General features: G+C 28.5%; 1 protein-coding gene across 3 annotated transcripts in view; it reads left to right on the top strand.

The window, feature by feature from the left end:
- Positions 1 to 15798, top strand: part of LOC111613884 (serine/threonine-protein phosphatase 4 catalytic subunit B-like) — a 23558-nt gene extending 7760 nt beyond the window's left edge. The window contains exons 1-5 of one of the 3 annotated variants that reach the window (XM_023355239.1): positions 5390 to 5591; positions 9222 to 9329; positions 11469 to 11627; positions 15205 to 15357; positions 15592 to 15798. In XM_023355239.1, the coding sequence (XP_023211007.1) occupies positions 11478 to 11627; positions 15205 to 15357; positions 15592 to 15795 (507 nt within the window). In that variant the 5' untranslated portion in view covers positions 5390 to 5591; positions 9222 to 9329; positions 11469 to 11477 and the 3' untranslated portion in view covers positions 15796 to 15798. Of the gene's footprint in view, positions 1 to 5389; positions 5592 to 9208; positions 9330 to 11468; positions 11628 to 15204; positions 15358 to 15591 lie in introns of those variants that run through there. The other 2 variants (XM_023355237.1, XM_023355238.1) reach the window with 2 other exon arrangements.

Below are 15798 nucleotides of genomic sequence, written 5' to 3'. Positions count from 1 at the left end.
TGGGCAGTTTAATCTCTGTTGTATTCTCAAGCAAACAATACATACAAGTACAGTACAGTATTTTCTTAGGAATCACTCGTACTTATTCTTTTTTAACCCCATTCCCGATAACCCGGCATTTTCACAAACTCGGTCACCCTTCGGTCCACATTAGGCCGAGTTTTCTGGACTCTACTATATTATAAGTTTGAGAGAAAAATCTAATACTCTTAATAATCTAATGTTGATAAAAAGTTTTTGAAATATTTTAACTTTCTATCTCTTGCAATTTACACTTTCAATTTGAGGGAAAATGTTAATGAACTGATGGAAAAAAATGATAACAAAGAACCAAAAATGATAAATAACTTAATATTAATTCAAATAATATTATTTATCATTTTTCATTTTAATAATTTTGATTGCATAACAAAACGATTTCTGAAACTTTTTCCCAGTTTATTAATATTTTATAAAAGTTTGGAAAATTTATTAAAGGACAAATTTAATAAATTTATCGTTTCGTGGTGGGTCAGCGTTGCCAGATTTAGCTACTTTTTTCAGTTTGACGTAAAAAAAACACTAGGCACACTTGCAAAAAAATTTTTGTGTATTATAAACATATGCAAAATATAAATAAAAAGATAAATTTAACTACATATTTTTACTAAACTGCCACTGAAAAATTATGAATACTTTGCAGTTATACTAAATTAACTTAGTGCGGAACCAGTAGGAGGTTAGAAAATTTTATTACCAACAAAGATACAAAAGTGGGCGGTAGGTATAAAAAGATTGACTATCCCTGCTGTATATCCTTCAGAAGATAGATGAAAACAAGATTAACTTTAATGAGCACTCTTATTAGTTTTTATATTTTGAAAAAAGAATGCTTAAGTCTAGTTTAGGAAATGATTATTTATTCTACTGATTAGTTGAAAAGTTTTGAGATTATTAATATGATTCAGACAACTGGAGAGATTTCGTTGTGTAAATTATATTGTGCTTTATTGTTAAACACTGTTAAACAAAAATACCGTCGTCATCTGAGCTTTGCTATTAACCTTAATTAATCTGAAGTATTGGCAGCATCTTTATTTTTCTTTACAACTTTTCATAAATTCTGATATTTTCATTTTCTTACATTTGCCAAAGAGATCTTTAAAAATTTAATTTTTTTTATGTAGTAACTTTTAATTTAATCTATAAAAACAAAACATAGTAACAATCTTTTGGGTTCATTTAGAGCACTATCATCGACGACAATGACACCTGGTTTATAGGAAAACTAGAATAGGAAGCAAGGATAAGAAAGAAGAAAAATTATACTTATACAATTATTTTTCATTTAAAAAAATGGGTGAAAGGCACGAAACAGCATTGAAAATTTCTATATTCTAAAATTCATTTGCAAATCTGAGATAACACACATGCTTGCTTAAATAAAAAAAATATTGAATGATGGGATTTGCATTTTGTTAGAGTACATTTGTATGTACTCTAACAAAATGTCACAAGTTTATTAGAGTATGTTAGAGTACATTTATATGAAACTGAAACCAAACTTTTTCTTTAGTTCTAATACATTTAATTAATACATTTTGATCATCATAATTAATCGGGCTATTATTTTGCTGTTATTAATAATTAGATATTAAGTAATTTGGTAAGTGGCTGTAAATGGTTATATCTAGGTTTAAATACATCTGGAAATGAAGAATTGCTTGAAGATCTAGGTGGCATAACTGGCAGTGCACTGCATGGTAAGTGGAGGTTGCAGATTCAAATCCTGCTCTGGACTAGTTTTTCTTCCAGACTGTTCTAAATTATTTAATAAATTATTATAATTATTAATTTAGATAAGATGTGGCACCTAACTTCTACCTCTAGTATCAAATTATCTTGATATCTAATTATTACTTACTTAATATCTAATTATTAATAATGGCACACCAGTGGCCAAGCAGTTCCGTTCCCTGAAGACTGGGGATTCGGTCATGGGTTTGCACCTTGCCAGGGCAAGCTGGCCACGTGGAGCTTTTCAGGTTTTCTCCATGTCTGTATGCTTGAATAGGGGCCAGTTATCCTTAAAAAGACCTCCTGCAAGGCATTCCCCTAGACAAATCACCCAAGTGTTGTGTTGCCATAACTTAACAAACAAACAATAATAATAGCAAAATAATAGTCCAATTAATTGCAATGATTGTTTGCTTTAGTATCAATGCACCAGTCTTCGGGATGTTTATTGTATCAATACATTTTGCTCTCATTATTTTAATGTTTGCCATCTGTTTTTGTGGAAAAAGTGAAGTTTTGGAAATACCCACAGGTGGACACAAGGTCTCATAGACAAATTTTGCATACTTGGATCACATGTCTATTGTTGACATCAAACATTAGTGATTTAGATGTCCAGGAAGAAGAAACACCTGTAGAACAAATGCAAGCATTTTCTAAATCAAAGCAAACTTACTTATTGAAGGAAAGACAAAAAAGAGTGACTAGAAAGAGATGGTTGTTGTAAAAATTTCAGTATGCCATTATTTATGCTAGAAAACACAATGTTTGATAAGTGAAATATTTCAATCTCTCTGTCATTTTTAAACAGAACACAAAATTAAAATATTCAGTTTCCATTAAGTTTACATGTTTTATTATATCAAACTGTCTTTATTTAAGGCATATAATCTTCACAGTGATCTAATTTTCAACCCAATACCAGTGTTATATGCTTATGGAACCGGCCAACACTTTATTATGGATAAAATACAAATGTCCACCAGTAAAACCAACAATGAAAATGTCTATGGGTGCGTTTACTTCTGAGCTAATAGTGCTACTTCCGAACACCGGAAGTGACGTCATTAGCATGTGTATTCGTGCTTACATGTCCAGTTCGAAAGTAAACGCGAACGCTAACAAGAAATATGGCGGTTTCCTGCAAATAGTATTGTCAAAGCTGCTATTTTAAATGTTACGTTACAGATATAACTACTTGATTCCGAATCGGACGAGGATGATTATATTGTGGATATAACTGTAGAAAAATGAAAACAGAAAAAAGAAAAGAAAGGTAAAATAAAAAAGATAGAAACTTTTATTGAAGAGACTCTACCTTTTTATAAGCCAACCGATTTTAAACAACCTTAGACTTACAAGAGAATGTTTTGAAATTCTCCTCTAAAAAATAAGCCCAATTATAGACACCGAAAAATTACTTCCTCTGGAAGACGACCCGTGTCTCCTCAAAAGCAGCTTTTATGCTGTCTATGGACATTGGCAAATCAAGAATCATTCAGGTTTGTTTATACGAAGTAATATATGAAATTAGATGCAGTTTATAAGAGAATAGTAGATTATACATACATATAATACATATTTAAAGCAATTGTTTTACCCAGTGAATAGATGTGACGTTGTTTTGTTGTGGTGTAACTAAACTGAGTTCAAAATTAACAAATAATTGGTATTAAATACAAAACACTTTTTTCTTTCTTTCTTTCCTCTAAGGGTACTGTCGATCGTTTTAATATGTTTAGACGGACTGCGTGGAATATTTTAAATAAAGTTGTTAATTCTTTCTTACAAGTTAGTGTTAAGTGAAAATTAAAAATGAACTCTTGGCCAGCACACAGCAAGATGATGTAAGAATAATGGAACTTTTTATACCCAATCTGGTTTTCCTGGAATTAGAGGCTCTATTGATGAAAAGCGTATGGCTATTAAGACATCAACTGAAGAAGCAGTAGCCTATTTCAATAGAAACAAGTATTACTCTGTCATCATATAAGTTTAGTTTGTAATGAAAAAATGGTATTCAAATGATACAATTTTTCGAGAAGTCATTTCCCATATGTAAGTGAAAATTCATTCAAGTATACAAACTTATGTAATTTTGGATTACTGTATTATTAATGCTGCTCATTTCTTTACGATTTACTTAATGCTCTGAACATAACATTTCTGAAGATTCCAAATGCGTATTAGTTAAACCTCACTTTTAATCATAAACAATGAATCGAACTTAAATTTTCACATTAATTAACTCTGTTTATGAAAAAAGCCATCTAAAGCTATTGAACCTTACAATGAAAAAAAGATCATTGTAAACATTTTACACAACAAATAATTGAAATTTACCAATAAAAATATTTTCTGCCGTTTATTTTTCGAAAACTAATTCCATTTTTAGTACTTTGTACAGAAAGTAATTTTTTCATGAGAGCAGCCATATTGAATTAGCGCAAAGCTCGACAACGAACTAGCTAGCACTCAGAGCTTACCAATTTCGCTAAACATGACGTCACATAGCTCTAAAGTAAACGCCAATGAGTGTGGCACTCGGACGAAAGTATACAGGCTGAGCGTGCTGATAGTAAAATTAGCTCAGAAGTAAACGCACCCTATGAGTGATCACTTTGTCTCAGTAGTAAGAGAGCAAATGACCATGGGTGGTCATTTGGTACTCAGCATGTTAAATAGCTTTTTTTTGTTTTCTTTTTTTAATGTACTATTTGGTGTTGTTTATCTCAAAGACATATTCAACTTGGGGCTATAATTTTGCCTACTTCCATTATTCATCATTGTCTTTCAAACTAGCATTGTTACATTAAAGGATTCTAGTGTCAAGGGTATGAATGTTCTTTTGTGAGTCAAGTAAATTAAACAGTTAACCAGTTAGTCAAAATTGAATTTGACTTGAATTCAGAAATGCCTGGTATTGAATTGAGAAGTATTAGCATTTATTACTTATCAACTGATCAATCTTCTGTAATGAGAAGCTTGAACAGCTATTAATGATCATCAACTCTGCTGTTGTCAGAACTGTTACCAGAAAGGAAAAGTTCCTAAAAGGATAGGAATTCTTTAATTGGAATTTTAATCTTGTGTTTGAAACTAAGTCTTGAGGAAGTAAATATGTAGCATTGAGCCTTTGTTAGCAATAATACCAATTTGGATAAAACTACTTGGATTAATATTTTTGACAATTGTATTTATTTCAGATTCACTTAATTTTTACAAGATGAAGATTTATATTTTATTCAATATTGGATATACTGTAATTATCTATTTATATCTATAAATGTAGTGAGCATCTTTGATTTTTTTAGGATCAATTCTTGTATTTTCTAGACCTATAAAACTTATTATCTTTTTTACCTTGTAAGATGCACTTTTTCATATCTAAAATTTACCTTAAATGTAGGATGCATCCTATAAGCTAAATATGTCTTATACTATGAATAAAACTTCTGATGCGTTCAATACAGTCATGCATCGTATAAGACAAAATTACAGTATTTGAAATGACATTACCGTAATGAATGAAATTTACATAATATAATAATTCATTTAAAATTTATCGTGAGCTTTGACTGTAACAGTGTTTGTCATTGATTGATGAGAAGTGGATGTTAATTTAATCATGTTTCTTTCAACAGTCATACAAAAGTTGATTACATTAGTTAATTTGTCTTTTCCTTCCTTATCAAACTTTGATTCATTTTATTAGAAAAATAAGTCAAAGTACATAATCCATTTTATGCTGATAAATACAAATTGAAGAATTTGTGCTATACAGTATATACAGGTTAAATGTAGAGGAAAAAAAGGTAAATGTGAATTTAAAAAAATTTTGTCTGTTACTTCAAAAGCAGCCATCTCAAATACTGATTAATTTAATTTTTATTGTTTTTTTATAGAAGTAATAACTTCATTAACAATATGAAACAAATTATTAGAAATAAATTAATGAATGTAAATATTTTGTAGATAAAATTTTAATTTTTTCCTGATATAAAAATTTATGCTAATAACTGTAATATTGAATTTGGGAGGCATATTGAAGAGTTTGCTAGTTGGAAAGGTTTGTTTAAAGAGTTTTTAATTAGAGATTTACTATGTATAAGTTATGAAAATGTAGCGCATAGTATCACATTCATAGATAGCTATTTTTATAATAACAATTGTAGTAATAACTGTGGATGAAATCAATGCAGCACAATATTTTTTCACTGAAGTTTACCTATTTTTGTCTTCTGAGATCAATTTTTTGAAGTTATGTTTAAAAATGCTTACATGAGAGGAGAACTTTCTTTTCACAGTCATTACCTACATGAAAGTTGAATACATGTTTTAAAGGATTATGATCATTAGATATGTGGACTTTAACAAAGAAGAAGTGGTTGTAAAGAAAAGTACAAGATACAGATTGGTAGTATGGATAAATGTAATGGAATTTATTTTTAAAACAAATTGATGATGATAATACTCTATACTAGAATGATTTATTACATAAAATATTTGCAAAAAAATAATAAGTGGAATGATGATAAAAATAAATTCAAAACATTCCAGAACTTTTATTCACCAAACAACACTAAGAAAACCCAATACAATATATTACTAAAGTCAACCACTGCCATATGTGGTTGGCTTTAGTAATACTTTTATTCACTATCTAACTCTGAATAGATAGTGAATAAAAAACTTCTGAGAGAATATACTATATTCTCTCTAAGGAATTCATATAGTATATAGCTTTCTTCGACTTGCTGAGTAAATAGGAGTGGCAAACAATGAATAAATTAAAGTATTCTTCAACAGAATTTGAAGACTAGCAAAATTTATTTTTATCTGGTCAGTTGTATTTAATAACAGGTAATTGTAATAATTAACATTTTAAAATGACCTGATTTAGGATTATACCAAACATAGACATTGACGATAATGAATTCATGACTTAAATAGTATTTTTTGATTTGATTAATTTTAATTTCTCAATGAACAGAACTTTGAGATAGATAGTGTCATCTATTAAAAAATTTAATAATTGGGCTGCAATTTGAAAAAATTGTAGACCTGTAAATTCCCACTGTTGTCTGTCTTTCCATAATCTTGAGAACAGAGTTAGATAGATGAAAGACAAGACCAGATATGAAAATCTTAAGGGCAGGAAGCCCTAATTAACTATATACAAACTTTGATGCAAACCAGAAATTACGTTATTTCAATTCAAAAATTTTCTCCTGAAAGCAGTTAATTAATAGATGACTGGCATGATGACTTTACTGTTAACAGAAAAGTATGATATACAGGGAGAGGCAAGACACTAGTAATTTGAAGTGGAAAAGATATATTTTAAATTAAATAAATTAAAATTATGATTAAAAATTGCAATCCGGCATTGTGACAACATCACAATAAATAATTGCTTGTTAAATTAATAATTTAGAATTAAAATGGTTTATAAAATATCAAAATTATTAGTAATAAATTTGTTTAAATTATTAAATTGTTTTAACAGATGATAATTTTAGTCTGACTAAAGTAAAACATTTTTCTAATCAAGAAATTTATTGACAAAATCAAAATTAATGAAAAAATTATTCAGAATTTTATATTGATAATTTTACTGAGAGAGAGAAGGGGAAAAATTTATAGAAATAACTGCTTTCACACATTTTACATGCATATCACCCAATCTTCTCTCATATGTAATAATAAGTGGATTCAGCTCAAGATTTATTAAAGTATATGAAAGGATATTAATTTTGCTATGTATTTTCTCTTTTATCCATTCTTATATACTGTATATGTATATGTATATATATATATATATCTGATCATGCTGCATAGTATCAAAATTGCCACTTGGTGATATTTTTATTAAAGTGGTGATAAAAACTAGTCTGCTTATTTCACCATTCAGTATTAAATTGAATCACAAAGCATACTTCAGGAAAAACAGCAGAATATCAAGCTCCTGTGCAGTGGGAGTCTGGTGCACCACATAACTAACAATGTCATAATGTCATGCAGCAAGTCCAGACAGGAAAGCAGGAAGTGACATTGAGAACCAAAGAGCAATTTTCATACAATGCTGCCCAGCGTTTCCAGATTTATGATTTTTTTGGAATGGTATTTTTTTATTTTTTTTTTATTCTGATCTTTTATCATTAGACTAAAGCATAAAGAGTTTGACATGACAGAACATATGAAATACTATTTAAGGTCTGTGATCAAATGTGTTATTTTGTATTATAATTTAAAAATTATTTTAAAATGATTTCTATTTCTAAGTGACAGCTTAACATGTAACTTTTGCTTTCTAGACTCCAAACCGATAAGGCTACCAGCACCTGCAATAATTAGTAAGTAAAACTGGTGGCGATAAATAACTTGAAGTGACAAAAAAATTAAAAACTGATGAAATGGTTGGCAATTTTTTAAAAATTTTCCAGAGTGACTCCTGTGTATATGTATATAATGCTTAACTTAAAATGATCATGGCAATTTTTTTATCACAAAAAGAAAAAAAAACATAGAAATAGCACTACTGACTGGAATCAATTTTATAAAATTTTTCTAATGAATATTCTGTATTGGTGTATGGGGTGAAGTCCCCCAGTAAGAATGTGAATATAAAAAAATAATTGTTAAATGTCGATAAAAATATCAAACATTTTTATTTCTTTAATATTTTAAGTCAGTCTTGTTTTGTTTGCTACTGATGATGATGATGTGGCTATAAAATACTCTAAATACATGGTGGGAAAGAAAATCATAGAATATAGAATGTACCCAACATTAATTCACTCACGTCAGGAACACATTAGACCAAGGGGGAAACAGATTGATGTGTGTTACATGCATGTTACAGTTTTGTTATGCAAAACTGTAACATGCAACTCCAAAACATGTGTTAATGCAACTCCAAAACTGTAAATGGGAAGGGGTCATGTGACACATCATTTATGGTCAGAATTTCACAAGGAATTTATTGCTGAAAGATGTTATTGACTACCTGGAACGGTTAAGAGTTATGCACGTTACACGATGTGCTCAATATACTTTTTTTGGGTATATTCTATATTCTGTAGCAGGGGTGTTAAGTGACTTTTTTTTTCACCCTATTCTGATTTTTTTTGAAGTTGTATTTAAAGTGACTCTGAGGGACTTTTTTAATATATATAAAATTTAGTAGTTGATATGATTGATTAATATATATAAAGTAAATGTTATGACCATAAAAAAAAGCAGAATTACTAGTTGGCAAATGAGCTGAATAGTAAAATTGTTATATATCTGAATATTCAATGTTAATGGTTGATGCTGAATAGAAAATGAATATATATTACTTTTCCTAACTTATAATCGTCAAATTTGTCCATAAAAGTTATTTTAAATTAACTTTTATTTAATATTATAAAATCATAAAATAAAACAGTTTTATATTTCAGATAAATATATCAAGAAAAACAAATCTAGATTGGCTGATTTGAAAATGTTTTGGTGGTTTGGATGGAAAAGAACACAGGATTTAATATAATTTAAGCCTTAATTTTTAGGTAAAATACTGTTGTTTTGATACTTTATCTTAAATATTTATATATTAATGATTAAAAGTAGTGAATTTGTGTTTTTGTAATTGTTTCTTCATATTTACTTTTAAAAAAAATGTCAAAATTTTGAAAGTGAAATTATTTTCAAAATTTAATATAGTACACGAGTGCTCTGGGATCAAAACCTGCCATATACATTTTTTGACAGATTGAGTTAAGTACAATGGCAAATACTTCAAATCAATATTTACCAGAGGCCACTACTGTAGATTCACCTGTTTTAACCCTATACCATGTTAAATTACAAAAGAGACCGTCTGCATTAAAAAAAACCTTAGTTTGAGAAACAAAAGATACCATATGTATGGTGCAATTCTTGTTACATGGTTGTTTATTTTCTGTTCAGATTTGACATTGGCAACATGTGCAAGAGTCTTGCTCATTTCTTTCTCTGTTGTGTACATTGTCCATGATATCCAAAACAAAGGCCTACAAAAAAATTTGAAGTAATTTCACACTTTACTTAACAAATTTAATGATGTTAAACTTATGCTGGTCTTTGATTTTGAGAAAAATTTGATGTTGCGAAAATTCAAAGGTCAGTCAGCATACTATAGTAGACAGTTATATATGTACAATTTTATGGTAGTATGCATAGTACCTATCAAGCAGTTGGGCAAAAGAAAAGAAATGATTTTGCTACATTTAGACCAAGATTGGCCCACCAGTGGCCAAGCGGTCTTCATACCCTGAACACTGGGGGTTCATGCCTTGATCGGACGGACTGGCCATGTGGAGTTTTCCAGGTTTTCTCCATGTCTGTAACGCCTAAATAGGGGCCAGTTTCCTTAAAAAGACCTCCCAGAAGGCATCCCCAAGGCAGATTGCCCAAGTGTTGCATTGCCCGTTGCCATAACCAAACCTTAGACCAAGATCAAAAGGTCAAGAAGTTCTAGCAAAATTGCTTCAGTGATCCATGATGCATTGATGTCTGCAGACCTTACAGGCATGACAAAAATAGTTTCCAATAGCTGTGGAGGCAAATCAAAATCATCATCATGATTGGTGAATGAAACATTTGCAGTAGTGACTTAGGTAACATTGTACTTTTCATGGATTGGGCATTCATTTTTTTCCTTTGGAATGAGTGTTTAATGTTATTGAAAAACGGGTAAAGTAGCACCAGGAAATTCTGGAGAGGTCAAAGTATATATCAGTACAAAATTTAGAATAGTATGTTGACTGGTCCATAAGTGTAATTTGTACGATTGAAGACATTGTGATTAAAGTGGCAAAGGCCCCTTTGAATTTGCACTTCCATATTTCTGTCAGCAAAAGAATGGTTTTGACGAAGGATCAGTGAAAGAATATTCTTGTCTCTTGATAGCCAGCATAAAACATTGACACCTTGCAGAAAATATTTTTCATTGTGGAAGGATGCTGCAATAGATTCAACCAAAGAAACACACTGTCGAGTTGCCTTCAATGCTAAGACGGCATCTGATGTAATGAAGTTATTTGAGAAGCATTACAGAGACAAGTGGGATGAAGATTGTCATTTGAAATACTATGTTGTTTGCAAAGGAAATACTACTGAAGCAGAAATTGCAGACAAATATTGTTAAGATGACACATAACAAAACAAAACACAAGCCAGATATAACCATTCATATTAATTATTTTATAATCTAAAACAATATTGTTGTCAGACTAACATTATACAGTTCGATCCATCATTGTACTGCATTATCATATAGAAAACTAAATGCCAGAACATATTTATAACTTAAATTAGCATTGACTTAGTAGCAAAATATACCATATGCAACCTAGTGCCTTAGTTTTTGTGCACTGTCAGATATGCATATTTCAGAATTTTGCATGATTCTGTATATGTAGCTTTTCAACACACCTGTAACAAGTCCAGTTAAGAAATATTAAATGGAACAGAGCTAGATGTTTTTACCATTTTTCCCAAAAAAGCAAAAATGCAATTTTACATGTTATGTTTTGATCCCAGACATCTCACTTATTCTCAGATTTTTCTGAAAAACATAATAATAGATAAATAGTTTTTAATTAAAATTAAAATTTATGATTTAACAGAAAAAGTATTTTACAATTGAAATAACATTGAAATTACAGAATTTTCAAATGGGAGATTGCAGTGATTTAGATAGACAAATTGAACAACTACAAAGATGTGAGGTGATTGACGAAAGTGAAGTCAAAGCTCTCTGTGCTAAAGCTAGAGAGATATTAATTGAAGAAAGCAATGTTCAACAAGTAGACTCACCAATAACTGTAAATTTTAGTTTTAATTATTATAATTAATTATAATATTTAAGTAAAATTTTTATTGATAATTCAATTCAATTCTTTATTGTATGAACTGTAGTTTGTTACAAGGGGGTATTACATAAAAACTGAAGTTAGTATAATTTAACATATTATGTAAATGTGAAATTAGTAAAATTTTAACAAATTAATTAAATAGCTTAGTACAGGATAACACAAAATAAAATACACAAAAATAATCATTCTTTGAAAAACAGGATAAACTAATTATATCTTTCCAGGATTTAAATCTTGTCAAATACTTTTTTCTATTTGTTTCAAATTTGATACAGTGAAAGAACACATGTTCCCAAGTTTCATAAGTTTGCAAACCACATTTACTACAAATTCTGTCAGAATCTATTATTAGTTTACTGTTATACATCAAAATATAATTTTGATCACATCTCTAGAATTACACATTTTATATGATAATTTATGTCCATAAACAAATAATCTTCACACATATAAGTTGTTTTAAAAATATGATATAATTGAAAATGCTTGTTGAAATGACCATAAAACTTTATGATTAATGGTATGAAAAGCAGATCTAAAATCTACAAAATCAGCATAAAGTTTTCTTCTCTTTTTTTTACAATTTCAATTGCACCAATGCATTTAATACACATATTTGACCCTGGCAAGATCAACCAGGTCGAAAACCTGCTTGCTCCTGACACAAAATATCATATTCAATAATCCAATCTTCTAATCTTTTATTTAATAAGGATGCAAATAGTTTACCGATTGCAGGAACCAAAGATATAGGCTGATAATTTTTTGGGTCATACACATCCCCTTTTTTATATATTGGAATGATCAAAGATTCAATCTATTTTTCCAGGAAAGTATAATTTCTTTTAATAGAGTTAAAAACTTCCAATATTGTAAGAAGAAAATTTTCTGAAAAACACTTCAAATATTCTTTTCTAATAAAATCAATTCCAAGTGAGGTTCCAGATTTAAAACAGTTAATAGTTCCTTTTGGCTTCTCAAGTGTAAATTAGTAAAACTTTCCGATTCTATTGGAAAGACTTTATACACATCTGTTGTCAATTGTTAATCATTAATAAGTAAACAATGTTCTTTAGAGAATTTAGTAGCATAATAATTGAACCATTTTTCCAAAGGAATTCTTGTATTACCCAATGAACTTTTACATTTAAAACTATTAATTATTTGCCAAAATATTTTAGTTATTGGATGTCACCNTTTTATTTATAAGATTTTGGTTAAATCTTGGAATTTTTTAGTAAATCTGAGGTAGCTATTGATTATTTCTAAAAAAAAAAAAAAACTATTATAAAGCTGAAGTGTGTGTTTTTGATAATAGGAATATACAAAAGCAGCATCACAACTTTCGATAAATCAGCAGTTTCAATTTAAAAAGCATCAGCTAACATTTTCAACCATGTTCAATGGCCATCATCAGGTTGTTTGACTGGATTGAATATATTTTAAAAATGTAATAGGAGAAAAAGGAACATTGAATGCAAAGTGAACTTAAACTTAAAGTAGAATATATACAGCTTGTTCCATTTTAAATTTGTGGCATTTAATATTTTGGTTAGGATAGTATTTGTGCTTATTATTGTTAAGGACCAACTAGAAGAACTTAGCTATATAAGTAAACTCTGTGAAAGTCTGGGTTTCTATCCAATCCCAGAGTGTATAAATTGCTATGGAACCACAAGGATTAACTGGACACCCAGCATATACAGTCTCACCAGTCATGGACCTTAGGTACAACTAAGAGTGTGAATACATAAATGCAATGGTTTGACCTTTGAAAGAGACTTAACACCAATATATGATGGACAAAGGTCTACCTTCCATTGCATTAGCTATCTTTCCATTGGAAAATTCAATGTAAGATGGGAAGAGGTGAAAATAATTGGACTATTAAGATCTAAAGGAAGCCTTAAACACATGGAGTTAGCAGAAACCTATAAATCTTTTCAAAAAAGTAAGTCTGCTAATTATAAGGAGCAGAACACTGTTTCCCAGTCATTATTTGAAATCTCCTTGTGAATGCAATAGACATGTGTATTTAATTGTTTGTCACTGTTTTATATTAATATTTATGTCAAATTTATACTATTTGTTTTTTGTTACATGATATAATCAATCATTATGAATGGCTTCATTTAAATTTTTCACTTTTCTTCCAATATTCCTTCTTTCCAGTATGTTTTTAAAATGTGCTTGATCCAGTCAAACAGCTTTATCATTAAACATGCTGAAAACATTAGTTGAAGCTTATTAAATTGAAACTGCTGATTTATCAATAGTTGTTGTGTGGTTTTTGTATTTAGTTCTGAATCTGTATAGCTGTACAAGAATATTATAAATGTAGTATCTAGAGATCTTTTATTAACAGAATTATCAGTTATCAATTTTACTATGTTTTGATTCAGATATATTGAGTTTCTCTTTCATTATATTGAAAAATGTAGACATTACAGCAAACAATTGCTAAAATAGTTTTTCCCCAATAATCATTTGAAAAATTTTTCTTATAAAACTAATTTTTAGTTTCTGCAAATATTTCTAATTCTGAGATCATAACTTCACTGTTGTTTCTAAAATGTGATATTGACTTACAATCCTGTTCATCTGAATTGCATGTACTGTACAGTACATTGTCATCTAACATGCTTATAGGAGAATCTTACTGATTACTAATATTTGATTGTAAATAATAAATATTTGCTTTTTAAAATTTCTACTTTTATTCTTTATACTTGATTTAGGAATTTATTACATGTATTATTTTATATAAAATAAAAAAAAAGAAATTTATTTTGTCAAAATTGAAATATTTATTTAAGAATTATGAAAGTCTTTGTATAGAAATGAAAAATTCTCATTCTTTTAGTTTTATTATTTTAGTATTGTCTTGCATATATTTCCATAATCTCAATTTGGGAAAATATCTTTCAAATGTGGGACACATTATTACTTTTTCATCTTTCTTTCATTACTAATATAATTAATCCTATCCTGTATTATATATATTGAATGTCATTATTTAAAGTACTTATGTGAGAAGTATCTTAATAACAATGGAAGTAAATTTTATTTCAGTTTCAAATGATGTTGCCAAAATTATCAGGTTACTATTGAATTACATAATTAATTAATTTTGTTTGGCTTTAAAATCAGGTTATGAGTTTCGGAAAGAGTTAATAAAATAAGTGGTTCATTGGTTATAACCTTTTTTTTTTTTATTATAGTTAATTATGAATTGTTTATATAATTTTTAATTAAAAAGTTCATTATATTGATGATGCTTTTTCTTATAGGAAATGAATTTTTATTACTTTAAATTAATATTACATGTTAAAGTAATACATATTACTAAGCAAATTTAAATATAAGATACTAAAATGAAATCTTAGTATCTTATATTTAAATTGCTTAATAATATGTAGTTTTCCTTTGATTTTAATTGTACATTTTGCTCCTTCAATATCTGTTTTACTTAATCAAATGAAGTAAAATTAAAACATGTGTTAATTTAAAATTTTTTCTAATTTAGGTTTGTGGTGACATACATGGACAATTTTATGATTTAAAAGAACTTTTTAAAGTAGGAGGGGAAGTTCCGGATACTAATTATTTATTTCTCGGTGATTTTGTAGATAGAGGTTTCTATAGTGTTGAAACATTTTTATTGCTTCTTGCTTTAAAGGTAATTATACTATTTGAAAAAAATTATTTATTCTTTCTAGGTTAAGTTCAATGATTATTAAATGCTATTAAAACTATTTTGAAATATTTTAATTTTTATTACTTAATCTATTGTTCATGAATTATAAAGTGACCTATTAAGAATTAGAGAGATTTATAAAGTTGTTTGTTCATTGAATGAAATTTATATGAAAATGCAAATAATTTGTTATATATATACATCAAAATTTTACAGGTTAGATATCCCGATCGAATAACATTGATACGAGGAAATCATGAAAGTCGTCAGATTACTCAAGTTTATGGATTTTATGATGAATGTATTAGAAAATATGGTTCTGTTACTGTCTGGAGATATTGCACAGAAATTTTTGATTATCTCAGTTTATCAGCAGTTATTGATGGAAAAGTAAGTTGTCTTTTATCACGATTGTTATAAGAA

Source organism: Centruroides sculpturatus, unplaced genomic scaffold (genome assembly GCF_000671375.1).
Source record: "Centruroides sculpturatus isolate CEXI.00-Female unplaced genomic scaffold, Cexi_2.0 scaffold2053, whole genome shotgun sequence".
In the NCBI taxonomy this organism is placed as follows: Eukaryota; Metazoa; Arthropoda; class Arachnida; order Scorpiones; family Buthidae; genus Centruroides; species Centruroides sculpturatus.
The sequence above is the reverse complement of the archived record's forward strand: the minus strand, read 5'-3'. Positions and strand labels throughout refer to the sequence as shown.